General features: G+C 42.9%; 1 protein-coding gene across 5 annotated transcripts; it reads left to right on the forward strand.

Moving 5' to 3' along the window:
- On the forward strand, positions 1 to 27,874 carry Lasp (LIM and SH3 domain protein Lasp). Of its 5 annotated transcripts, none has more exons than XM_075692178.1 (9): positions 1 to 226; positions 888 to 982; positions 7,899 to 7,983; positions 10,297 to 10,489; positions 10,950 to 10,994; positions 12,856 to 13,011; positions 15,119 to 15,235; positions 19,369 to 19,424; positions 25,489 to 27,874. In XM_075692178.1, exons 1-9 carry the CDS (start codon positions 155 to 157, stop codon positions 25,663 to 25,665), a joined length of 996 nt encoding a protein of 331 aa, XP_075548293.1. In that variant the 5' UTR covers positions 1 to 154; the 3' UTR covers positions 25,666 to 27,874. The 5 variants fall into 5 exon arrangements, with proteins under 5 accessions (XP_075548293.1, XP_075548296.1, XP_075548294.1 ...); XM_075692179.1 differs by having other exon boundaries at positions 2 to 226; positions 10,297 to 10,483; XM_075692181.1 differs by lacking the exon at positions 12,856 to 13,011.

The raw sequence follows: 27,874 nt of genomic DNA on the forward strand, positions 1-27,874 counted from the left end.
TTTTAGACATATTTTCAGTGGGTTTTTTTTTCGGCGACTTTTCGGTGTACTTTTGTGACTGTGAGTTTCAGGACGTTTTTCTTGGTGAAGTTCCACGAAAAAATCTGGATTACTTGGCTCCCTTGCGGTTCAGTACGTGTCTTTTCGGCGGACAATGAGCTCTAAAAAGTGTGCGCGGTGTGAAAAGACGGTGTATCCTCTTGAAGAGTTGAAATGTTTGGACAAGGTAAGCCCTTCTTTAGTGTTCTCGATAACATCTTCAAAACTACTGCTTGAAAATCAAGGCAAGGCGATGCATGTTTCGATCTCTGCCCTTCGACCCATACCCCATTTGCAAAGGCTACCTCGCTTGATATCCTGTTGAGCTAATTCCGGATCTCGCTGTCCGGTCTATGACACTACTCCTTGAGACGTGCCAAGTCGTGTGCCTGCGGACGGCCTGTAACGTCACTAATCATTCCTGTCATAGTGACATTGAGTACCTAAGGTGCTGTCTAGGTAGTTTCCCGTTCTAGTACACGTTTCGCGACACCTTCGTTTCTTCACTGAACAGTTCCGCAAAGTTGTCACTTCTAAATTAGGGCATTATGACTACTAGCGGTTCACGTTACAGAGGCGCAAGGTCGACGGGGCCGTTTCTGACGCGTTCGGGCGCTCTTCGGCGGCGCCCCCAATCTTGGGCAAAGAGAGCTCGCGTCGCGAGACGGGCGCCGATCGCACGCTCTTCTTTGGCAGTGTGCAATTTTCCTGTGCGTGCTATACTGGAATCGCACTCGGAAGGACGGGTGTGGCCACCGCCGCAGAGCATTCAACGTGCGCCGATCGCCAGAAGCATCGTTTCTGGATGCCGCTACTGCGGGTGACTGTTGTTTGGTGCTTCCCGACAGATATGGCACAAAGGCTGCTTCAAATGTCAAGAATGCGGCATGACACTAAACATGAAGACGTACAAGGGATTCAACAAGCTTCCCTATTGCAGCGCGTGAGTATGCAGTTTTCTTTTGCACCTGTTTACTGCGTCGATCCGCCGCATGTTGGCAAATGTGTTGTCTCGCTCTGCGCGTAGCGCACGTGTGTGCTCGGGAAAATAAAGTTTCAGCCGCAGACTTCCGTAAACGACGTGCGTGACGATTAACCAAAACATGCTCGTCTCGTTTTCGTTTCACAGGAGCAGCCTTTTAACTTTTCCGCTAAGGTAAGCGGGGTCACCGCAGCAAACAGTTTTGCTGCAGTTGTTGTAGTGTGTGCCAGATGCAGGACTGTTCTTTTTTTTTTCTTTGCAAGTTCTGCATGCGCGCTAGTCGCAGCCTGAATTGGGTGGAACACCTTGTGCACTTGCACTTACTGGACTTCAGCGGCTTGTATGGAGTTCGCGTTCCCTTTATGTTAATGTTGAGTGTGTAGGGTGTTTTCTTTGCAGTACTCCAGTTTGATGCAGATAAAGCAGATAATTCTGGTAGAAAATGGCCCACTGGGAAGCCAGAATGAACCATGCCTGGATAGCTTATAGCATACCTGAGTGATTTCATGTAATGGCACTGTTAAGCCAATTAAAAAACTGCCCCGAGATTCATTTGTCCAGTGCACTTGCACACATTTTGGCGTGCACAAAGTCAGCCTTCATACTTTAACCGAGGAGTTCGCCAAAGTCTGCCAGGACAAAGGTCACATTTTGTTACTGATAATTCGGGGCTAGCTTGGCAAGATAACTCAGTCGATTTTCTGAGTCATATCTCTATCAGTAGGATCTTTGTAAGGACTTCCTTGTATGTAATCGGTGGTGATGGGCGTGGGCACTTATGGTGAATATTTGGCCTGTACGAAATGGAGATGTTAATATTGTACACTTGTTTCTTTAGTCAGAAATTGTTTTCATGCTTTGTTTTATATGGTTACATGGGGACAATGTCCATTGGAAGTTTGGGATTGCTGTGTAAGAGATAACTAGCAAGAAAATGCTGACATATTTTAGCAGGCAAAGAACCATATCTCATGGCAATTCTGACGTAGTGTCCTGGAACCATCATGTTTAACACTTCACTGGGAAATCACACCAGGCTGCATGTTTTAACGCAGTAGTGTTAATGACTCCGTGTCGCAAAAAATCTGGTTTCGGACGTCGCTTCAGCAAAATGAATTTCGAACCAAACTCCAGACCACTCATACTCAACCACTCTTCTACCACCAAAGTTGCTCATGCATTGTCTTTCATTCTTTGCATATTTATTCCTTGGAATTCTAAGAACTGCAGCCCACAAACAAATGTAATGAAAAAAAAATGACCGCATATCTTTTATGTTAGCTGTTCTCAGACAGAAATATTAAAAGTGCGTTTCTACCAGAAAGCTTGCCTTCATGCATAACGTTCACCACCAGCGTTTCCCGATAAACGTTGCGGTTGCATAAGCTGCAGTTGCCTGAAAGCATGAAAAGCAGTCAGGGGTCTTTGAATGCTATCACGTACCACTCTTAAAGCCAAAGCTTAAGTGTCCTCCATATTTTTGGCAGATTCAACGCACTTTCATTGAATTGAAAACAAATAACTGAGATGACAAATAAAAGAAAGTGGTTTTACTGGGTAATGGGGGTTGGGGGGGGATATGTCAACTTTTTTTACTATTATTATTATACTAAGCAGATGACTTTCATAGTCAAGGTCTTTATGCTTACATTATGTTACTATAAGGAGTAGAGGCGTCAGGTACTGGTGAGATGTACACAGTGTTTCTGAAAATGCATTCGAAATTTATTTAACATGTGGGACATGCCATAACTAAACAATTTCCTTAAAGGGACTGACAACCAATTTTCATGGTACCCATTTTTATTTACTGCAATGGAAAGCTTACCAGTCAGAGTGTTTAATTATGAAGTGCTAACGTAGAAAATTCCGTGGAGCACTTTTTGTCAGAATTTTTCAATCTGCAGTGAGGATGTAGTCGTTCACTAGAAGCATGCTGAAAATGGTGATAGGTGAGTGCAATTGCGATTATATGCCGGCATTAGTGGGAGGCAGACGACAAGTGCGGTCGTGCTGTAACAAAGTATAATTTTGTTTATGAAGTTGATATTCCTGCAATTCATGTTTTCCAAATTGTTAAATGACTTCTGCGATAATAGCTACGTGTTTTCATGCTTTCCTGTCCAACCGCATTGGTATTTGACCAGTCAAAATGAAACCAATTGGATCGAAAACGAAATGACGCCGTTACATGTGATACGGAGTTCAACGTGTTGCCATAGCCACGCGTGCGTTTTTGATTTCTGAAGCGTAGAATTATGTGCGAGTGTCTAATAATATACCAACTGCAATTTTAAGCAATAATTATCATGTACTTAACAGTCAACTTACGTACAGTAATCTCATAGAATACATCTGAAGTACCAAGGTTTCACTGCCAAATCGCGCCACTTGCTGGTTTTTGAGAGTTCTTTGCCAATTTAAAGCTATAATTCCTACTTAAATCGCAAACAGTATGTTGGATTCTATCACTATAAATCGTGGTCATTTCATTTCCATCAACGTCTCGCAACACATTCTGGCCAGTTGTCAGTCCCTTTAATATTGCTTTTACCGCAGAAGCACACATTTTAACATAACTCATAGTAGTTACTAGACAAATTATTATAAAGATTAGTCTAAATAGCTTTTTTAATTGAGGTGGGCAATTACATAGTTTTTTTAATATGAATTGTAAGTATTGAACACTGAATCAAACAGTCAAACGCAGATGTATATTTGTTACAGCAGGAATGTTTATTTCGGTATGAACAGCATGCCTGTACTGACTAGTGCAAAAAAGACTGCTAACTATCCAGGACTAAGGATCAGTTTTAAGTACAAGATCACTAATTGTTATTAAAAAAACTGTACAGATAAATAAACTCAACTTTAGAGCCTGGTTGCAAACAAGCTTTCCAAGAAAGAATGGCTGCTGTACAGTGAGCTTACCAAAAATGCTAAATAAATGGTCGCTGAAAAAATATCAGCTGTGGAAAAAGAAAAGCTGCTGAAGGACTTTTGTGCCATAGGCACGTGTAAAGCTGAGTTATCATGATGGACCTTTTTCCACGGATGAGCATCGCATGGCTCAGTTCCACCCATCATGCAGCACATGAGGATGTAGCAGATAAGCTTCAGAGGGCGCAATACGTTGTTGGTCAGCCACGTCTTGCTCATCCGTGGAATTTTTTATTTTGCGTGAATCTAGCTTTAATGGGCCCATTGCATGGAAAACACTAGAGGTTGTGGTGTAGAAGAAAACTGCTACATGACTAGAGTGCCAAAACAGTAAATGGCAAACTGCAAGCAAAAATCACAGGTTATCACATAGGTTTCCACTGTGGAACCAGAAATGGCTTGCATTAATAGTTTTGTTTATGCATTGCTTGGGAACTTTCATCATTGTCTCAGGTCTGATAATTTGTGATAGCTTGTTAGTAACAACACTTCAACATTCAGGTATTTCAAAGTATGCAGTTTAATTTGAATATCCGAAAATATTGAAGAGTTCCTTTTCAAATATGAATGGTTAGCATGTAGTATTTGAAACGTTTAATGTTTACTCATCCCTACTTTTTAGAAAAACCAAAGGAGTCATTTAATTCTAATGCTAGACTTGTAGCCTGTCATTTGTATATTCATAAACAGTTTTAGACATAGAAAAGTCTGACACTGCTAATGCAGCGGGATGAATTCAGGCCAATTTCACCCAGAACACTGAAACCGAATGGCCGAGGACCATGACTACCATTCTCTGAATGACAATTCTCATGAGTGACAAGTCTGTTTATGCCTCACTGTCAGGCAAGCATGAAGTGAACATCCTTATCAAGCAGCAATCTCACTAATTTGATTTGTGATAATTCAATGTCCTAGGGACAACCTATTTTGTTTGTTATCTAAAGGTGAACTAAATAGGGTCCAAAGCAGAATTGAAGAGTTATTAGTACAGACATCAATCACATATAGTGTGTCGATGACCCAAAACGGAAAAAAAAAAAAAAAGATTGTGGACAGATTATGAACCTTAATGCAGTGACTGGGTTGGCATCACTATCTTGTGGTAGTGCCCGTCAATATACACAGTAGTCTAAATATCAAAGGTGTGGGTGTTCTGACTATTGACACTGTTTGAATTTCATCAGCAGGTTTGGTCCCATTGCCCTAAATGCCTTGTTTATATGAAGTGCTATAAAACTTCACTGCAAACATAGTGAGCCAATCTAAGTTCTGCTGTTTGTGAATTAGGTGGAATCACTAATTACTACTCAAGTTTGGATTATTGCGGGTCACCTCTGCATCAACGTTACTAGATTATTAATCTAGTAATGTTGCCTGTGTATTACAGTGATAGCTATTATGGGCTCACTCGCCTTGTCGTTTTGATGTCTACCACTGTCTATCACAGGAATCGCAAAGGGCTTTCTGAGAAGTTTATGCCGAAATAAAGAAAAATATATATATAGTGCTTTGCAATGCATTAGAACTCTGGGCGCTCACATTGCCACTCAAGGATTTTGTCTTTCAGCCATTCTACTGATGCTATATAGTAGAGAATATTGTTCCTGTAGAGCACAGTCATACTGCTAGCTTCTGTGACGACTGATGCCACATTCTGCAGCTTATCCAAAAACCAGTTGTGTGAAGCGCGTTGCAAGGTAGGAAAGCAAAAAGAAGTCAATTTCTGTCCACTTCACTGCTAGGGTGGGCAACCTCCACAAGCAAAAACCACTGAGGCTAGCAATTGCTGAGAAAAGCTTTTGCGTCTCGAAAGGAAATTACCTTCGCGCATTGGGTGCGCGTTAAATAATCCCAGGTGGTCAAAAATAATCCAAAGACCCCACTACGGCATCCCTCATAATCAGATTGTTTTTGTATATAAGAGACCCCAGAATTTAATTTAACTAGTTGACAAGACTGCGTTCTTGCATTTGCGAACGCTTACTCCAGCCAATATTGTATGAATCAGTGCAATACTTTCTGTGCATAATATTGTGCCAGCTATTGCATCGCTGCGTCACATTATGGCCAAATCTGCAATTTTCTAATATGCATTTATTTATTTATTTATTTCCTCAAAGGTCTCTTGTTGAGACATTACATGAGGGAGTGTGGGGTTAGTGACAAAGAAAGATACTACAAATTACAAAGGGATATTTTCGATGAGTCGCTTGAATGCAAGTGGGTCGGTGATGGTGGCAACTTCGGCGGGCAGGCCATTCCAGTCTCGTGTTGTGTGCAGGAAAAATGATTGCTGAAAAGTCACGGTATGGGCTTGTGGGGGATATACTGTGTTAGAGTGACTGATGCAGGCAATGCGATGTGCTCTTTTTATGTACGGGTTGTCAATAGGCAAAGAACGGAAAAATTTATGAAAAATGTTAAGACGTGCTATTCTGCGGCGAGACTAGAGACGGTCAGATAATGTGGGCTTTTAGTGCTGAGATGCTTGAATTGGTACGAATAATTTGACAGGATAAATCGTGTTGCACAGTTCTGAATCGACTCGAGGGTGTTAATAAGGTTATTGTAGTGGGAGTCAAAAATAGCATCGGCACACTCCAGCTTGGGTCGCACAAAGGTTATAAAAGCATGTTGTTTAATATAGGGAGGAGCGAGGAAAAGGTTACGGCATAGATAACCTAGAGTACGATTAGCAGAATTTATTATGGGGTTAACATGGCAGGTCCAAGTTAAGTCACGCGAGATACACACCAAGTTATTTGAATGAATCAGTTGTTGCAATCTGCATGTTATTGATGTTATAATTAGGCATATCCTAATTACAATGACGATGAATAGACATTAACATAGTTTTAGCTACATTTATTGACATGAGCCAAGTGTTACAGCGGTTTTGTATGCACAATAGGTCCTTTTGTAAGGCCAAATGTTCGGTGGGGTTAGTAACTGAGGACCAAGTACGGTACCTTGAGGTACACCTGAAAGCATGGGTGTTAAGGATGAAGAGTGTGAGTTAGCGTATACGAACTGCTGATGGTTAGTTAATCAAATCAAATCAGTGTTTATTTTCTAGTAAAAGAAACAGAAACTGGATGGTCATTTTGGGCTAAAAGCTACGAGAGTAGCTTGACGGGGCCCAAATACCTTAAAAACCCTTGAATCCAGCTTAGAACTCAAGGATGAATGTTAAGACTGGATAACTTTATTAAGAGACAGCCATTAGGGACTTTATTGAATGCTTTTTCAAAATCTAAAGATATTGTTTCAGTCAGGATGTTACGATCTAGGTGTAAATGTAAGTGGTGCAAAAAAAGAGCAAGTTGGGTGTCACAGGGATAATTTTTGCGGAAGCCATGTTGACTTGGGGTGAAAAAAATTTACGGATGTTAGGAAGTTAGCAATATGCAAGTATAAAATATGTTCCATTATTTTACAAGACAAGCTTGTTGTGGAAATAGGGCAGTAGTTACTCGGTGATGATCGGCTTCCTTTCTCGAAGACTGGGATGTCCTTGCCCACCTGCCAGTCATGTGGAAATGAAGCGCTGTTAAGTGAGTCCTGGAATATCAGTGATAAAAACAGGCTACACACATGTTTAGTATTTTTTAGCACTTTGGCATTGATACCATCTACTGCCGTGGATGACGAGTTCTTCAATGATTCAATTACTTTGACAATGCCGATGGGATTGAGTGTGATATTTAGCATGAGCGGATACGCGAAGTATGGTGGATCGGGCAAGCCATCGGGGAAATCAGTAAAAACCGAACTAAATGTTGTATTAAGAAGATCTGCAACCTCAGTCTCTGGGATCGGAAGTCCAGAGCTATTGTTAAGTGAACTCTCATTCCATTGATTAGGATTAATAGTTTTCCAAAATCGCTTGTGAGCAACTCTTTTAGGCAACTGCCTCCTGTGTTGAATTTTTCAGTCACTGTCCACAGGCCAAACACACAACTGTGGCAGACACACCAGAGGCCAAGCGGCTTGCAGAGAACACTCGCATACAGAGTCAGGTATGCCTCCTATGCCTGCATAAGGTGAATGTTTATTGAAACATGCTGCAGTTCTTGTTTGTCTTTGTTTTAATTGGGCGTCTCTGTTGCTTAGCTGCCGTGTGGTTCCTGAGTAAGTATCGTCATGCATGCTCTGACATGTTTAAAAAAAAAAATCTGCAACCCATTTTTTTCTCCTTTTTTTTCTGACTAACTGGTCCTTTGTCTTGAAGTGTGACAACAACATGATTTCTGTGGTTATTGTAGTTCATTTATTTAAATCTCCCTGCAGGCTTGTTACAGTAGTTCATTTTAGCTGGAAACGTTTTTGCAAATACGCAGGTGCTTGGATGCTTAGTGCATTAAAGTGGCCATCTTTGTCATTACAAAAAAACAAGTGGTTAGTGAGTGTCCCTAGATTTGTTGAAAAGTACCACCCAGTAAAAACAGAAAACAATTATGTTCTGGAAATTGAATATCTAAAGCTAGAAAAGAATTTCACCACTTGAAATGTGGCTATACACACATTTCAGTATTGAGGCCTCCACAAACCAAAAAAGCACAGTTGCACTTTTCTGAGATCTGATGTTTGAGAGCTTGGAAGTTTAATTCACTGAGTCTACTTTTTAACGCGAAGCTTTCTTTGTCTCTTCCTTCGACTTCCCCGCTGCTGCTGCTGTATGCAAGACAGGAGCAAGGCAGAGAGGAAAAACAAGGAAAGGCACTGGGCGAGAAGCTCATTTAGGCCCCACCGCATCAAATGTGCACGATGCCCTCTGGAGCTCTCTGGGTGTCACCACATTAGCCTTTGACAGCTGCAATTATTTGTGACCTCCTTCAAAAGCATTGCAGAAACTGCAGCACTTACCATTCTACTAAATGCCAGGCCACAAGGGATGTAGATAGAACTGTAGAGAGGAGGGGGGAGAAGAGGCAGTTCCCATACAAGGGCAGCGGGGTAGGGGAGGACAGGGAAAAGGTAAGGAAATGTGAGAAGGCAAGGAAATGCTACTACTATAACAGACAGCGGTTGCAGGGAAACTGGGTGAACTTAAGTTCAAGATACCATATGTGTGTGCTATCTCTGAAAAATAAACGCCATGCAAATATGTCAAGTGGACAACTTTTGGAGGGCATACAGAAGCAGAGCCACGCTAATTAAAGCGCACCACTACAGCAGTTGCACGTCAAATCAACACTTGTGTGCCTGCCGCAGTAGCTTTGCAGCTATGGCATTGCTCGAGGTCACGGATTTGATCCTGACTGCAGCAGCCACATTTCAACGGGGGCAAAATAGAAAACGCATGTGCACATAAATTTTGGGACACATTAAAGAACACCACGGTGTCAAAATTAATCCGGAGTCCGCCACTACGGCATTCCTCATAACCAGGTTGTAGTTTTGGCACATACAGCCCCATAATACAATTCAAGTTTAATACTTCTGCCACAATGCGATCTGCCATGTGAGGCAATGACAATGCTTAACCCTCTCAGAGGTTATGAAATATGCCACAAAACAATACCTCAAGCAAACACCTCTCCCTGTGTGATCTGTGTACTACACAGACAAACAGCTTTGGTGCACGCAAGGTAACATTTAGCATCAATTCACCTATCTCGTGTTAGTCTAAACATTGAAGAAATGAAGCTTTAGCCATCTACAATGCATCATCAATTACCATCAATCAATGGATCTAGCACGGAATGCTTCTATTACATCGATTCCCACAGTGCGTGGGATCTGAATAATTTGTTCTTTTGATTCACCCCATTTACCCATTTGAACGCTCTCACGACATTTGTTTTCATATGCTTGGCCAGGAGGAGCATGAAACTGGCAAATGCATGCCAAACGGCGATTGAAGTGCAACTAACACCTGCATGAACACTTACAGATAATAATAGTAATAATAATAATATTAATACCGTATCAGGCCTCAAATTGGCCAAGTGGCATCTTAGGTATAGCAAAAATTGAGCTGCAGATTGCAATAACACCCATAAACCTGCTTTCAGAGATGAAAGCTGGTTATGATTTTATTGATGGTTTTTATTGGCTACCAGCTTCATCCATGTTTTGTTGAGTTTGTAAATCTTGTTTGATGGGACCCCTGTGATTTTGTCAGTATATGTTTGCATGGTATGTTTGTTTGATGCACCAATCCTTTCACACTGAAACTGGGCTTCAGTGGTGGCAGAAGGTAGTGTGATGCTGTTGCATGGATACTTTCTTTTTCAGTATTTGTTGTCACCACTTGCCTGCCTATTCAGATGGCTGAGGTCACCATCCCGTCTTGCATCCCATATTCTTATAATGCACTCATTGCACAGGTGAAGTACCATGAAGACTTTGAGAAGCTCAAGGGAAAAGTGACGCAAGTTGCCGATGACCCGGAGACAATGCGTATCCGCCAGACTTCAAAGATCATCAGCAATGTGGCTTACCATGGCGAGCTAGAACGCAAGAATCTCATGGAGCAGCGCCGAGGGCTGCTGCCGCAGGATCGCAATGGCCACGGTGATAGTCAGTTTATCATCGCTGCTGTTCCTCACTTGTCTTTTACCTATGCATATGTTTTGTCATTCATTGGCATCTAAAAGGGCGCAATTTTGCCATCTTCGAAGGTAAATATAAAAATACTTTATGAATCTGATTTCTTGAAAGACTTGAATTTGCTGTCTGTTAGTGGTTGCAACAAGCCATAGACAGGTCGCCGTATAACTGTGCTATTGTTTAGCTGTGGTAACTTGTCGTCCACTTCTTCTGTGTCATGTTGAGGCCTTATTGGTAAAACTCTTGTAGAGTTTTCACTGCAGGGACCTCATAAAGTACACTCAACAAACCAGGAAGTTCGCCGTGCAAGTGTAATGTGTTAGCTAACTGGTACTTAATATTCTGTTATGTGCAGGTATATTTGCTCACTATGGTGAAAATTGCTCCTTTTTTTTTTTACTTTCGATCTCTTGTATTTCTTCATTTGCAGGTGCCGAACAAGAGACCTCCACAACCTGTGACATTGCTCAGTTTCGTGAGTATCTCTATGCTGTTATACACATGTTGCTTACTTTCAGGGCCTTCCTTCTCATTCGCTTTCAGTAGTGCACATGTCGCATCGTATTTCTTGTTTGTCCGATGATGCTTTGCTTTTTGGGATGCATGCTGTTGCCTTTCTTTTCCTTCTGGGCTGACGGCTGGTTGCTTTCTCCTGCTGCTATATACAACATTTCATCATTCAAGGTACCTGCATTTCTATGTGGCCAATCTCGGTGTGGATGGCTTTCTGCAAGGGTGGCTGCTGTTCTGACAAAACAAAGTTATTTAATGCTTTGCCAGAAGTTGCCGCAAACAAAATGACAATTCTGTTTCTAACCCATTAGTGGTTCCCCCATCAGCTGTATTTTAACTCTTGATTTGCTGTGCTCGTCACCAGATACTATATCTATGCAATTTCTCCAGGTAAAAAAAACTCGTTTAAAAAACAGGCAGCTTTTAAGTTTCTCTCAACCTAGTTCCATTGCCAGGTCGAATGTTTTATGCAACTCTAAATCTGCACTTTTTTGTGCAGATTTAGAGTGCATAGGCAGGGTGCACCCTCTCTACACTTACTGCCAGTGATGTACGCTAGAATAAATGGGTGTGTGTGGTCCCCATAATGTTTGCCACCAACCAACTTGACCTGACACTTTGTATGGACTCAGTAAATCTGTTCCATCGCTTGCTCATGGGCATTTCTTCTCGTCATTTTCTTGTAGATTTCGGTGCACTCAATCAACAAGGCCACACGAAAAAAATGGACACTTCATGGCCTTGTCATTGTGTGAGCTAAAATCTACAAGAAATTGCCCAACTTTCCATTCTACTTCATATTTCGTTTCTTGTTGCATCTCTCAATCAACATTTTCTTCTGTATCCGCAGACGCTTTCGACCATCTTCATTTCGGGACTAAAACCAGAATGAGCATTGCTAGTTCGTCACCATAACATACTTGATACATTTTGTACAGTAGGTGTTGAGTCACCGATAATTGCTTTGGAAGGCCAGCGCCATTTGCAAGCACTCTGTTTGTTGACATACTTGCATGGGGAAATGTGCACTTGCATCTCAGTCCAGTGTTTTCTTGCCAGTGGCACTAATAATAAGGCACATTTAAATAGGTCTCATTAAAAATGAATAATAGTAGCCTTAATATTCGTTCCCTGCCTTGTTGCTGGTGTCTCTTTTTGTTCGTCCATTGCTTCACGACACTGCAAACAGATTTGCATGAACATAATGAAGAGTTTGTTGTTGCAACTTGGAGTTCTTGTTCTTTATATTTTTTCACTTGCAGCCTAAAGGCACGCCTTGCATTGTATTCAAAACTATACTGTGACTGCAGTATCTGCAGCACTTTTAATTGACTTTTAAGGTGAAGTACTAAAGGGTTTCTAGACCCATTGTTAGTGTTTATATGTTGGAATAGGCCCAATGAAGACACAAGCAGAAGAAGAAGAGGGGGGGGGGGGCATTTTGCCTAAAGTTCTGGCCTCTATTGATTACATTGACCGTGAATGATGGTGGCCTGCCCAAACAGGCTCTGCAATGCACCTGATATGTATGTGTAGTTGTAACTTTTCTTTTTCAAGCCCCTGGCTGAGATTTTTGTGTGAAGCATCAGGCCACGCCTTGTTTGTAATTGCTAACCCCTTCATGTCTCGCTCCCTGGGCAAGCTGGCTCCTCCATTAGGTTCATGCAGATGTGGTGCTCTCTGTTCTTCCTCTGTTCTCCTGTGGGGCATCATTGGGATGCCACTCACTGGGCTCCTCCCCCATCATGTTGTGTACTGCAGTGCATTTTCCCTAGGCCTCATTGTGCATGTGCGTGTGTGCACTCCTTCCCACCTCTTGGCAGCACCCCCTCCTCCTCCCCCTAACGAGGACCGGCCCAGCAGCAGAACACTCCAGTCAGTCCGGGCAGCCACCGAGTACGATATGCCGGCCAATAACAACTCCCCCTACAGCTCCAAGCTGCAATCCACAGTTATCTACACATCTGAGGAAGGACCAGGTACCCTCGCTTCCTCCTGCTATTGAACCACCCACCCTGTGCCAAGTCTGCTCCTGTCCATTCACTATGTGGGCTTGTGCACTTGTCTTGGAAGGGTAAAATCCTGTGCAGCACGGCGTGGCCTGTGAAGGGCTCTGCACTAAGTTTCCGGTTTTCTCTTATGTATATAAAGTGTACGCACAGACCATTATAAAAGTAGCACCTTGAAGAAACAACTGGAATTCCGACACAATTATGCTATGTTAACAACACAAAGCTTATTAAAAAAAATGTAATACTGCCGCAATTAATGCAGTCCGTAATTAATGTAATCCTGCCGCAAATGCTTATGTCTGCTAATTCTCCCCACCTTTTATGCCAGTGGGATGCTGGAAACTTGGGAGTGGTAGTGACCTCATGTTCACAAATAATACAAAGGCTAGGCCTGAATCTCTTGCATTGCTTTCAAGACTTGCACCACTGCAAAAAAATTTTAAGTGTTGCACAAATTGGAGACCTGATGCCTTGCAGTACTACCATGTTATCTGCAATAGTTTGTGGCTGCATGGTGTGAATGATTGCCTGCTTGTGCACAAGATATTATCGCAGTGTGTTGCTTTTCTTCAGTTTGTGCAGTTTACTTTTCCAATACAGTCAAAGAATGATTTTTCAAATGCCCGATTTTCTTGCACACCTTCGTGGCACTGCCACGTATCCCATAGCGCCAATATAAGAACGCCTTAAATTTCCGATGCTGAAACCCTTCACAGTCCGGTTTTCCAAACTTTTTGTTGTGACTGCAGGTCAGAAAGGGCATTAATCGAAGCCACCACCGTTGCCATTTTTATTATCTCGCAGCATCAAACCAGCACTCGCACGTCAATCCGCTTGGCAGCCATAGCCACCACAGCAACGTTAGGCCTAGCTAATGTTCGCTACCAAGCTACCTACTGTTCGGTGCATGGGTTTTTCATTGAAAGTTGTCAGCAATGGCAGTGACTCCGCCTTTGTCATTGTCACGAACGACTTCAAAGTGCAGAAAGTACGGCAAGGGTCAAGCACTGCATAATGCTGGTTTCCAAAAGTAGGTTTCGCCACAATACAGCGAAGTCGCGCGGCCAAGCATATTTAGTGTATTGCGGTGAAGCACACCATGAATGAAAAGGGACCACTGTCACGTGGCACAGTATGTATTATTGAATGCACCTGCCATGCAGGTGCATTCAGTACTGGCTATTCATTACTGACATTCAGTATCAGGCTATTTATCGGTACACACACGTTTTTCTGACCTTGTGTTCATTTTATGATCCCTTTAATTGGTCTTGTATTCACAAAAGCAAGGGACTCTTCTCCTCTCCTCACTTTTTTTTCTTGCATTGTATTTTTCACTCTTAAGGAGTTTGGTTTTGGTGTACTGTGCTTGTTTAAGTGACATGCTAAATACTGATCAGTCACTTGTGTTGTCAGCTATTAACATCCTCGGCATATTAATGCCTAAGGACTCACTAGAGCACTTGCAGAACACTTGCTGTGGCATCAAGCAATTTTGACATTGTACTTGCTTACTTTTCTACAAAGAAGTGCACTCTTTGTGCTTGTAACTTCGTAAATCAGTGCACCAAACACTGACTCAGGCTGGACAGGCCAGTTAGCTTTTCTTTTAAGCCTCTTCGCATTTGTTAGGTGTAAAAAAGTACATCTTTAACCAAAAGAGTGAAAACCATAATATTTTCATAAACTTCATGCTTGAGCACCATGGCACTTAGGTATTTGTGACATAACAGAGGCAGATCAAGCATTGCTAAGAATGGGACAAAGTGTCTCATCTTTAAGGAATTCGTTAAGTAATAGGAACACTGAATACAATGAAAGGCACATCAATAATCAAACGTGACAACCAGTAACAAGGAAACACGTTATGACTTTATTATAGTGAAGAATATATTAGATATGAGTGGAAGTTTTGATCATATGTAGAGGATATTTTTGTGCACCAAAATACTTGGTCATCTGCTTCATATTCAATACACCATAGCCAGGCTGCATTGACAATATTAGTTGTGTGTGGGGTGTGGTTGCTGTATGGTGGAAACTTGTCATGATGATTTGTGTCGCTTTGTTCCAGTGCAAACTCAGCCTGTGCGCAAGGTCGGTTCAATTGCAGACTATGATCCTTTGAACGACAACTATGGGTCTTCTGCCGTAGGATATAACCCACCACAGGCTCAGCATTACTATAGAGGTGAGTAAAGTATCTTCTGGCTCAATAATAATTTTGGTTCCATATGCTGTTTGTGAGCCATCTGTTGCCCCTTGTCTAGTGGTTTGATATTCATGTACCGTATTTACTCGAATTAAACCCGCACTTTTTTTCCGATAAAACGGGTCCAGAAATTGCGTGCGCGTTAGAATAGAGTACGACCCTAAATCTGTGTTACAATATCGCCATCGGCACTTCAAAATGGCTGCCTCGTACGCGCTTCGAGCCTACTCTATGTGCTGCAATACGTGTGCTAAGGCAGTGCTTCCTTTGGCTTAGGTTAGTACGCCGTCCATCTTCCCGTTTTCTGCGTTTGCTCCGTCAGCATGAAAGTGCCGATGCAAAGACATGCCGAGTTCATCACGATGCCCGAATTAAAAGGAAAGCGATCACGTTTGCGGAGACGGGCGGAAATCAGGCCGCATCACGGGTTTTTGGAATTTTCAAAACTTGTGAGCGGGACTAGCGCAAACAGGAGAGGCTTTCTACACCGGTGGCTGTTACGTAAGCGGCGGCCGCGCGACCCCTATCTTCAAATCGATCTGCAGCAGAGACAAGAGTCTACGCATCTAGGCACACTGCGCTGTGTTCTCGTCGCTCAGTTCGCGTTGAAGCGAGAGGCCGCACATAGGTCAATTCGCTCGCTCCAGCGTTTTGATGAAAAGTTTCCACGGTCATTGAGTGAGACATGTTCATGTTTGCTTGTGCGCACGTGACGCCATGCTTGTTAATTTAGCTAGTAAGCAAATGTTTAAAAGTTTATAAGGCCAATAAAGCTACTATCCTTACTTTTGGTATAGCTGTCTACTAATTTGCTATCGTAATCGATGCCTCGCCTTTCAGGCGAAACTGCGACTTTTTGTTATTTATTGCACCTTTAGTGCATTGGGAGCAAATCCTCGTTTTTCTTTTTTTTTTTTTCAAATGAGAGAAAGTTGTATTTCTATATGAAAGAATGAGGTGTGCAGTACTGTAAAGGACTTTTCGTTTTTTAGGTCACGGCAAATGCGTGTGCTTTACAATCAAGAGCGTTTCTCTTTTTGTTGTCGTGGAAAAGGTGTGCACATTACCATCAAGGGCACGTTAGAATCAAGTAAATACAGTATATGTATCTGTGCATTATGTGATGAAAAGTTACAGTGGCATTAAGATGAGCTGTATGGCATATTGCCGGTGTAGATTTGTAGTCAATCCTGGATATATCAAAGTTAGATATATTGAGTTGTCTATATCGAGCTGCCGTAAAATCTTAATACATTGCATGCAAAACTATGACACTGTACCATGTGTATATCTAACTCCCATTCACCGCCACATTCGACATATCAAATGCTACACCCCTGCAAGTATGCTTCTGTGGTACGAGAAATATCGCTTCTCACGTCACCATAAATATTCTTGCCGATGAAATGGCAGTGTTTCAGTGGATGCCGTCAAACAAGGCAGCGAATGTGAAGGGCAGTACATGCCATGGAGGAAAAATGAGCAAAGTCGGTGTCTCAAAATACGTATGGCTCGTGCAGGAAGGGTATTTGGGCTCCACAGTGGTGGATTTGCATTAGTATCGCAGCAAGGCAAGAATTGTGCTTTTTGGACACGAAGCCATGCGAGGCGATGACAGATGGCACACCATCACCAGCATCGAGCACGCCTCTTCTCACTGCGTCTCGCAGGGATAAAGTGTAAAGCTTGCAACGTAGGCATGGAGACGTCCGTTTCCTGTTTCTCCAACAGCGAGCCAATGGACTCCGACGATGGCTACACCGTCGTGGAGGGCAGGCGAACGAAAAGACAATACCGCAAGACCACCAACGACGTGAGTGAGCAGAGCCCCAACGGACCGCCTACTCCGACTTACAGGATCGCTTTTGTGCCGCTCGATGTGTCTAAGAATTTAAATTCTGTACACAGACAGATTCTTAACACATACCTTGGTAATGTGGCTCCGAAAGGAATTAACGAAGTGCATTTTAACACCAAGAAAAACGTAGTTACAGTGGAAGTAACGACGCAGGCCGCACTAGAAAAATTGAAAACCGTGCACATACTAGGACACATACAAGTCCCGTCGTTCATTGTGCACTGTGGTCGCACTAGGGCAGGTGTTATTTCCGATGTCGTGATTGACATCAGCGACGAAGAGCTATGAAGGCTTCTGTCTTCAACAGTGAAGGTCATCGATTTTCACCGCTTTGGTCGATCGATGAGCGTCAAGCTTCTTTTCGAGGTGGGCTATGTGAGGCACCCGGTGCATCCTTATGTGCCGCGGCCACTGTAATGCCACAAGTGCCTTAAGCTAGGCCATGTCAGCGCTGTATGCACAGGCCATACGACATGCCTCCGCTGTGCTGGCAGCCATGACGTATCTTCGTGCACAGTGAAAGAAATGAAGTACTCGAAGTGCGATGGACCCCACGAGACCAATTCCAAGGAGTGTCCTAAACAAAAAAAAGGAGAAAAAGGTACTGAACAAAATGATCAAGACAAGTATGTCCCACAAGGAGGCGGTAGCGTCAGTGCAACAGCGGAGGAGACCAATGCATCATCGGCGTGGGCAAGCTGTAGGTCCAAACGAGAGCTCCCTGGCTCTAACTCCACAGGTCCAGGAGAAGGTAGTTGAATTGGCCTCGATAAATCTCTCTAAACCATTGCTTCAAGCCAGCTGCGCAAGCCCGGAATCGAATGTATGGCCACGCTTGCTCTCTCTAAACCATTGCTTCAAGCCAGCTGCGCAAGCCCGGAATCGAATGTATGGCCACGCTTGCCGCCGCGCACACGGGCCTTAGACTGTCAGTGCGAGCAAGGACAGTGCAATCGGATGGCACCATCGGACTCTGTTATCAAAACCATGCTGCGACAAATAATCGCCGCCCTGCAGCTGCTACTGTCCGCTTTACATACGCCAATGGCGCTAACAGTGGTTAAAATTATGAACGCTATAGACAGTCTCATGGCTACATTGCAGTAACTTGTAACTCTGCTCGCTAAGATGACTATGCTGTTGTGTGAAGTGTGCACGTACACAATGCACAGATACAGTATAATGTGCAGCCCTCATCGTATTTGCCGTACCACCACCCTCTTTCCTCTTCTCATCCCACCTCTGTTATTCCCCAAACCCCTTCCCCAGCGTGGAGTAGCAGGCTAGAGGCACTTCGCTCAGGCCGACCTCTCCACCTTTCTGTCATTAAACATTATCTCTCTCTCTCTCTTGCATTAGTAAGCTTCACCGCAACACTGTGACATAACGCCGGGAAGTATACTACTTTCCACCATTCGTTATTCAAAAAAGGGTCGCCACGCTGCTTCAAAATCACAAAAGGCCTCTCGGTCCGATATGCGCATTCTACAAGAAAGCGTGGATGGTACCTTCCAAGTTTCCACAAACGGCATTTTAGGGTTCCTCGAGCAACCAAAAAATATCCGACCCCAACTCCCACTTGGACAGATACATTACAGTTGAGATTTAATGAAACCACCGCATGCCACATCTGCCCTTCATAGAAAAATCATAGCGGCAATGGTGAGCAAGACTCATCACTCTGCAATTCGCTGGGGCATGTCTGTAATGGAATCTGGTGCTCTGCAGGCTGAATGCCATTTTCGAATCTAAGCATCTACCTGGTTGACTCATTGGTGATGTATTACAATTCACTGTTTAAACTGCATAATGTAATGGACACACAGTTAGGCACATTCAAGCGCGGTTTGCATTACATGTGTGCTGATGGTGGCATGCCGCATATCCATACTGCTTGGTTTGCTTCCGCACCGCCTCCCTTTCTACCTGGTCTACCCTTTCTATAGTTGTCTCACGGTTGGCCGACATGAGCTTTCAGGGTTAGCGTTGAGGTCAGTTTATCAAAGGTCATAAAGTAAACTTTTTTGCATTCGACGTGGCCTTGGAAAAACGAATAGATAATTTCACGAGTTTAGGAGGCTGTACAAGATGCGCAGAGTTTTCAGATAGGCATATATTATATATGGAATTATCGATTTATCGAACTATTGCACAGTCATCTTCAAGTTTGATATATCCAGGATCGACTGTATTTGCCCTTGCATCACATTTGGAATGTCACTTGCTCCGTGTCGGCTTTTCTCGTTCATTCCAGGACCTGCCCCTGCCATGCAGCGTGTGATGCCTTCTCAATCCCAGGTGCCAAGTGGGGTAAGTGCTGTGCACATGGCATCTCATGAACGCAATCACATGCAGTGTCTGCAAATGGCAGTCAAGTTGTGATGCAATACAGATAGTTCTGGATCTAGTAAGACTAATTACCACACTTCATGCAACTGCATTGTTTCTTTCTTGCCGAAATATTTGTTACTCGTGACTTTCTTGTGTGAAGTAAGGGCCTAGACCCTATAAATCCTAGAAAAACATACAGCGTCAGAATTTCCTAAGTAATTTAGCGTACTTGTTTCTGTGAACTAGCTTCTGTTTTAGTTAGTACCCAGGAAGTGGATGTATCGCGAGGTCATGATTGATTGGCTCACTTTCTGCGATTGTTGCAACTGCCATATGTGAGCACACCCAGAAGAAATCCGCACAGTACCGTTAGCTTATTTATGAGTGAAGTCATCATTCTTAGCCTCATTGTTTTATGATGTTTGCAAATTTTGCTCTGTACATATACTCTTGTATATTCTGTGCCTGCCAGATCACCTGTGAACACATGAGAAGCAGCCAACATTGGAACTATAGCAATGGCACCACTTGCTTAGGGTTGCCTCGAGCACACTTTCTACATTTTTGTTGCTCGCTGCTAACAAAAAAAAAAAAAAATGGGCATTAATAAAAAAGGGCCTGCGACAAGTGAAATATAAATTTTTTGCTTGTAACAGTAGAGTTCAGTTAATTTGACTTTGGCTCATTCGATCCTGACCAAAGGTCCCGGCTGGTGCCAATGCATTTCTATGGGACCAAACGTTTGTTATTTCGATGCTCAAATGAGCTTTGGCCAGATAATTTGAACTTGGAGGGCCATTACGCACGTGTGCAATCTGAACGATTTACATAGTGGTAGCTCTAATAGTGGCTTCAATTATTTCGCCTGCATTTAGGGTACAGTGAATGTGTCAAACACACATCATCTCCAATCAAAAACGTGTATTTTCATTAGGAAGGTTTCAAAGAGAAAACAGTGGATCACAGTGAATTATTTCAGTAGAGCAGACTCTCTTGAAACGAAACCTCAAGGGACCAGGAAAATTGGTTCCGTTTATCAGGAGTTCCATTTACTTGAGAGACAAAGCTGAATACAATTGTATGACTACAAAACCAACCAACCATGAGGATGGTGTTTCGTTTAAGAGGCAGTTCTATTTAAGCAATTTCCGTTTATCCGAGATTCCACTGTATTTATCCAACTCTAACGCGCACATTTACTGCCAAAAAAATTTGTCCGAGTATTTTTTTGTTGCATTTTGATACAAAACAAAAACCGCATTTGCAACAGCCCACTGTCACTACCATCACATCATGGCGACCATGGATGGCAGCTGAATGAGTTCTCACATAGCAAGAGTAACCTTGAACGGCGTGCCTCCAGCCCCCCCTCCCCCCCCCTTTTTTTTTGGTAGGCAGAAAACAACATGGAGGAGCTTTAAGCATGATGACGACATGCCGCTTTCAGTTTAATTACGAAAGCACATACAAAAATCACTTATATTAAATGTTAAGCTAGCGGCAGCAAGTCATATCACATGTTCTTGTCATTCCGAAAAATTGCTTGCATTGTAAGGGGAAGTAGCACAGTAGTTAGTCAAGGCATCGGCTACCATCCTGTTCGTGGCCGTTGTGGAGTCGTTTGATAAAGGCAGAATATCAGAATACTTATGGACCACACAACATTTATATTTTCATAGAGAGCTTTAAAGCGGTTCGAGAGTGATGAAGATGGACATTAACTCTTTCGTTACCTGGCCGTATTTTATAGGTCGCAGAAAAAAATTATTTACCACTACAAATAATATACCAGCACACATTGCAGCATAGCATATTGTGCATAATAAGATGCTCTTTCCAAAAACATGCGTTGCCAAACCAAAAAAAATGATTAGGTAAAACATAAAAACTCTAGAAAGTGCCATTTTTGCTGCCAGTTGATGAAAACAACAGTAAAAGACATATCTACAAGAACATTAATATCAAAGAAAATTCAGAATATAAATTACAAAGATAAGTTACCCAGGAATAGTTTCTGAAAAAATAAATGCTCAGTACATCGCCGTTCCTTGGACACAAGGAAGAAACTAAGACGAGTTCATTGCTCGTGCCATGCGGTGACGCAGTTCCTGGATTTTGTGAAGCATAGGTGCACTCAGCACTTTTCCCACAAAACGTCTGGTTTTTGTTCGACCTTGCAGTCCTCGTAACATATTTTGCAGTTCAGCCATTCCGGCATCTCCTGAGGATGGTCCAATGAGAAGTCCAAGGAACGTACTTCGCCAGTTAGTCTAGAGGCATGCACCTCTTCCAGGAGTGATCGCTCTCAGAGTAGCTGGGTAACTACAAGATCATGCATCCAAGCATATCTGATTCCATTTTTGCAGATAGTCTTTATCACCTCTGCAAAGAAGAAGAGTAGAAAGAAATCCCTCGCCATTGTAAGCTGTCTTGCCCTGATCCGTAGTGCTGGGCCAAGATGTGCTATGGGCGGCCTCCTTTGCATGAATGGTATGCTGCTGCTGATGGCAGCACAGCATAACCAAGCGAAGCATGCACCCTGAAGATAATCAGTAGGGCTCTTAGGTCGTGCAAAAAGATTGGCAGATAAACGTGCATGAGGAAGGAGACCGCTCAAGGCCGTAAAGGAAACTCGCTAGTGAACAACTGCGGACGTCCCATGCTGACTCAAAACATTGTCCCATCAGAGCTTGAACTGCTTTGCTGTCATATTTGGAATGGTAACTCGAGTCCTCATCATTAAATTCAAGTGCGGGTGCGGCATAGTTTCGAGCAGCACATTTTTCTCACGACGCAGCCATGCGGTACGGCACCATGGGAGCGACTTTTGAAAACTGCACAGTGACACCGGTAGCACCCCTTTCTGGGATTTTACAAGAGAAGTGTTACTGAAACTCTTGGAAACTAGTTGCAAAAGCCAAATCCACATGTTGGACATGTGCCAAACCTTCTTTTAATAAAACGACCCCAACATCAAGCCAAAGCTCACTAGTGAACAAGTGACGTCATATTCAGTTAATTATCACCGCTCAGCACTGTTGGAAGGCAAAGCCGGCTAGATAATGTAATTTGTGACTTGCTAGGAGTCGTTTGATTAAAAGATTTTGATGCTAGTATGGCATAGTCGTGAGCGGCATGCTTTTTTCTCGAGCGCGGCAGAAAGTGACAGCCACTCCTGTTTTTGCTACAACATATGCACATTAGTTCGCAAAAAGTTCTGTCAAAAATCGCAACGTCGTTGGAGCACGATAATTTAAACTGATTCTGAAAGTGCAGTGCCTGTACTAACTACTGGATGGCCTTAAATGGATAAGAAATGGCTCCAATATGTCGAAATTGGCAATCTGAAGCATCGATCACCAGTGATCGATTTGAATAGGTGTCGTAACGAAAGAGTTAAGGGCCCCACACCAGGCCACATAGCAAATTTTGGTTATATGCTGGAAGTTGTTCAGTGCCCTTTAGAGAGCATTCTGCCTTAAGAATTTTTCAAATTGGTTCATTAATAGCTGAAATAGAAATATCTCATTGCCACGAACCTAAGATTTCAGGAGGCGAGGGCCACTGCCAAGAGAGACACTCTCTCCACTTGTCTCGTCTAACCTCTGCAAGCGAAATTCCTTCTCTGTGTTCTCCCATACCGGAGCTTGAAGATCGCGTGGCGTGTATGTCACGGGCTTTGCCTTCATCTTTTTTCTTTTCTCGCTCATTGGCTGCGCAGCGCAATTCCACTGACAGTGTTGCACGCAAACTGTTGCGTTTGTCTCGTTTAGCATAGCCCATGATTTCGTGCACTGTGCACGAGAACACCTGACTAGCGGCATAAGTCAGTGCTACACGAACATTGAGGCAGACACAAGCAGATCACAAAGCACCATCGCGTGCTGGAACACGGTAGAAAATGACATAATTTTGTTGTCTGTGCATGGGACTGCATGATGTGGGAACAAGCAGACAAAACTGAAGTACATCTCTCTTGCTGCAGTGCGAAGTCAAACGAGAACACACAGACATTTGGTTTGTGTGTTTTATTATTTCTCTAAAATTAATTTGTCTTTAATTCTTGAAATTGTGTGTTACTGTGAGTGACGTCACAGCACTGCCATGTACGTAGGCGCACTTGTGTGATATGCGTCGACTCTCTAGCTAGGAGCGCGGTGCCCACGAGGAGGAGGGCAAATGATGTTCGGTTCGAAATTTCAGCTCTTTCAGTGGTGCATAGTGATGTAATACTTAGCAGACATGATCGTTAGCGTCCATTGTATTCACGACGCTTGTCAGCTTAGAATGGCGAGGCCTGGTGAAGGCCCTTTAAGTAAATAAATTTTGAATACCTATATGAAGGTAACATTAGCTCATTTCGTCTTTTTTCTTACTGTCATAATTCTAGACTTGATAATTCTTGCTAAATAATTGGGTGCATGTTCGGTTTCTACATTGTTTCAATGTCATTTTCACATTAGTTTTCTACTTTGAGAGTGTAGGTTCAATCAGGGCAAATGCTGCCAAATGAACTAGCTGTGTGTTCTGGTTCTTCTTTTTTTTTTTTTTCTCCCTATGTTTAATTTGACCCACTTGATTATTCAACCAATTTTGCCAGTCCTGCCAGGGTCAAATTAATGTAAATCAACTGTAGTTGCTTTTGAGGAAATAAATTATCTAATGTCTGCTACCACCACACACATACACTATTGTTTCTAGAGCTCAGACAAGTTGCCATCCACCGTCAATGGTGTATGACAGGGTGATATCATGGTTTGTAGTTACCCTGCCCAAAATGTCACGACTCCCACTCTACATAAGTGGTGCCTTCATAGACAATAGCAGTTTCTGTTGCAGAATTTCTACAACTTCAAAATTAATGTCATTGTTCCTTTAATAAGTATTGCAGAGTGCAGTATTGCACATAGGAAATGACATATATCCCCTTCTATTCATCTTGCCTGCCTCAGGTTCCGCATAAGAGAGCAAGTGTTGTGGGGTTCTCACCCGTGCTCTTGGGACAAAGGATTGACAACACAGTAGTGCAAACAATCACAAGGGCATTTATTGCACCTTTCAATGACTAATGCCTGGTAGCCGAGTTGCTATCCACAAAACATAACGATGGGCGCGCGACAAATCGTGGAAACCGCGACCGGATAGGGAGCGAATATGTTTGCCCCATGCTGGACACCAACACCTGGTCATTCGCGCAGATGGTCACGCGAACGGTGGCACGTTTATCTATTCTGGTGTCCCGTTCCTAGGCCAAGTGAGACTGTCTCCCAGAAGCATGGATCGATGCACACGCGGAATGTCCACGCCGCTTGCCGACCCCGAACCAAAGAGGAGGAGCCTCCTCCTTTTTGCACCCAAGTAACCCCGCCGTTAAGAGCAACACTTGCGCCATCTCTCGTACTACCCTGCGAGAAGACAGACTGCCGCCATAAAGCCACACAGCAAAGCCAGATTACAGAAGACTAGAGCTATGCGGGAAAACAACATATCAAGGGATGCGTGAGTCGCACATCCCCACAGTGTGTATTCATGTATGTACATGGACTGTGCATTGCTTTGGCGTATTCGCTCAGGCAGGTGATGAATCAGTATTCTGCTTGAAGCTGGCAGCTGGCATTCGTAGTGCTCACAGTGCCTTTTAAGCAATTTTGCTGGGAATTTATAAAACAGCAGGAGTGCTGTAGCACACCTTTTTGTGAAGAAGGCTGGCCCTTCACCATCTGCTTATCAGCAGCAAAGAAGCTTGTTCGTGTTAGTGAACAACCACGCATCTGTCTACCTTACATAGTCCCCTAAGAAACATCACCGGGGTTCTGCTGTATTTGTAGGTTAGAAATTTCATAGCAAAATTTCATGCCAGATTTGCATAAATGCAGTATGTGCCTCCAAGTAAATATAAGGTGCCTGTGTATTCACATAATGTTTTCTGCTCTGATGTGTGGAAAATGTGAGAGATGAATTGTACACATGAAAGCAATATTGGCACCATTCTCTGTTTTTGTGAGATTCCTAATTGCAATGCTGGTGTCATTGCCCTTTGCAGCGAACTTTCCGGGCAATGTATGACTATGTGGCCCAAGATGTCGATGAAGTCAGTTTCCTCGACGGCGACATGATTGTGAGTTGCGTGCCCATCGACGAGGGTTGGATGACCGGCACCGTCCAGCGCACAGGCCTTACGGGGATGCTGCCCGCAAACTATGTTGAACCTATCAACTGAATCCTGTTCACTGCCGTTCCCGCTGTGCTTTTTTTTTTTTCCTTTGTGTCAAGTGCTTTGCAGGCTTTCAGTTGGTGTTCAAGACTCATGCATTTTCTTTTCATTTACTTTTCGAAAAAAACATGATAGGTGGTTTGCGTGCTTTATTTAGGTGCAATGAAAAACTTTTTGTGTTCTCTCGTCTTGTGCTTATGAGAAACTGATTATTTTAGTTCAGAATGCTTTCCTACTTTGCCTCCTCAGTTATTGTCACCGGGATTATAAAACGTAATTGGCTAACATCATAGAAGCCCTTTGACAGACATCACTGGTCATGTGATAGCCTAACTGCTTGCACAGAGTGGGCATAGTCGCAGACACAGTAAGCAATGATTTCTATTTCCTTCCTCAAATTACTTCTGCCTTTGCATTTTCTTACTCTTTCTACAGTGCCTATAATTTTTAATATTTGTATAAAGTGCAAAGTATGTATTGTATACCATCAGAAATTAATGTACAGGCCACCTGCTGTGCTTCATGGTGTGCATTTGCTATTTTTCATTTTTGAACACTGTTGAGATAGAAGTGGAAGATTTTGTGAACAGCTGAGATGCATTTAGCAAGTGTGCCTTGTGCAGAATACATATGTTCAGGTTCATCCTGTTTGTCAGCTTACTATGGTTTGAATTCTGTGTTTTCTGTCACTGCTAAGATGGCATACTGTTTCCTTTGTGTGAAAAGACTTGCCATGGCTGATCATGGGGTTGTTCTCACCAAGTACTTCAAATCTGCATTTTAGCATGTACACTGAAATGCACTAAATGACCTGTATGACATGTGTCACTAACAAGATGTGCAGTGTTCTTTCTCTTTTCTTTCTTTCTTTCTCTCTCCTTCCCCGATATTTTTTTCCTAATAGGGTTTGCAGTCTTGTCTATTGTGGCTGGATGTTTTTAAGAATTATTACTATAGTCACAGTATATTTAAACACAAGCCTAATTCATGGCCATGCATGAAGCACTGTCTTTGACGTGCAGTGTATTTGTCAAAAGCATTATTTAAGCGCGCTTAAAGTATTAGTAGCTGCTAAACACGTTGTGACTGAAAGAATTGCGAAAGTTTTTTTTTTTTTGCATTGTTCATGAAAGCTGCATTTGCAGGCTGATGCTGTAGCATGGGACTATATTTGTACAGCTTCCTTTTGCAACTGTGGCTGGGCATCATAGGACTGTGCAGTTGAGTTGAATATGTTGGCTATCCACCAGGGTCTACTTTTGCACAACTTAGCTTATCTGGTAAAAGGATGAATACAGTGTAGTATAAACGGCATTCAGTAGAACATATAAGTTTATACTTGAATGTGGCAGCATTAAAGCATATTTGTTGCTCAGGGTTTAGAAGCTGTCTGCCTTCTTGTCTCTTGTTTTATTGTTGGGTGTTAGTGCCTGTCTCTTGAAACTGTTTACCTTTGTGACTTTGCGCGTGCTTGTTGTGTATTGCAACATTGATCTTTGTGCCCTTAAAAGAATATCTTCAGTCTAATGTTCAAGTGTGGAAGCATGTGGTAGAGCCGATGAAAATGCTATCTAAACATTCAAGCTCAAAGTTAGGGTTCATGCTAACATTTTTTTTAAGGCATATACTCGTAAGGGGAACTGCTGTGTTTATTGCATGGCTATTTATTGCCCTAAGCCTCTATACAGTTCTGTTTTATACTTGCCTGACCAATGTGTTCTGTGCCCTGAATTTGACATGTTAAGTTTTAACTACACATAATGCTCAAAGCCTCGCTTTGTGCTCATTTGAATTGTACCTATAGCCCTTCAGTAATCACGATTTCGTGTGTGTGCCACCTTGACCTTGCGTGCATTTTCGCTATGCGTAATGCTTAGAGGTGCACGTAGAACAAAAGCTTCATGCTTGTGGCGTTTGTCAGCTACGTTTACCTCCTCGTAGTTCAGCCAACGAGGCCTCCAACTGTGTGTACAAAGTATGACTCATTTGCAATTAACATGTGTACACTACTCAGCGTTATGTGCCTTCTCGCAGTCCGACAGTGCCAGATGGGTAATCAAGCTTTGACATACCCAGTTTACATGCACTCTTTGTCTATACACTAAAGCACTTTGTACGTTGATTCTTTGGCTGGTGTAGTGCTTAGAAGCCTACCCCTCCTCCCCCCCCCCTCTTCTTTTTTTTTTTGAAAAATAAAGTTTTTTAATATAGATTA

This window comes from Dermacentor variabilis, chromosome 5 (assembly GCF_050947875.1).
Source record: "Dermacentor variabilis isolate Ectoservices chromosome 5, ASM5094787v1, whole genome shotgun sequence".
NCBI lineage: Eukaryota > Metazoa > Arthropoda > Arachnida > Ixodida > Ixodidae > Dermacentor > Dermacentor variabilis.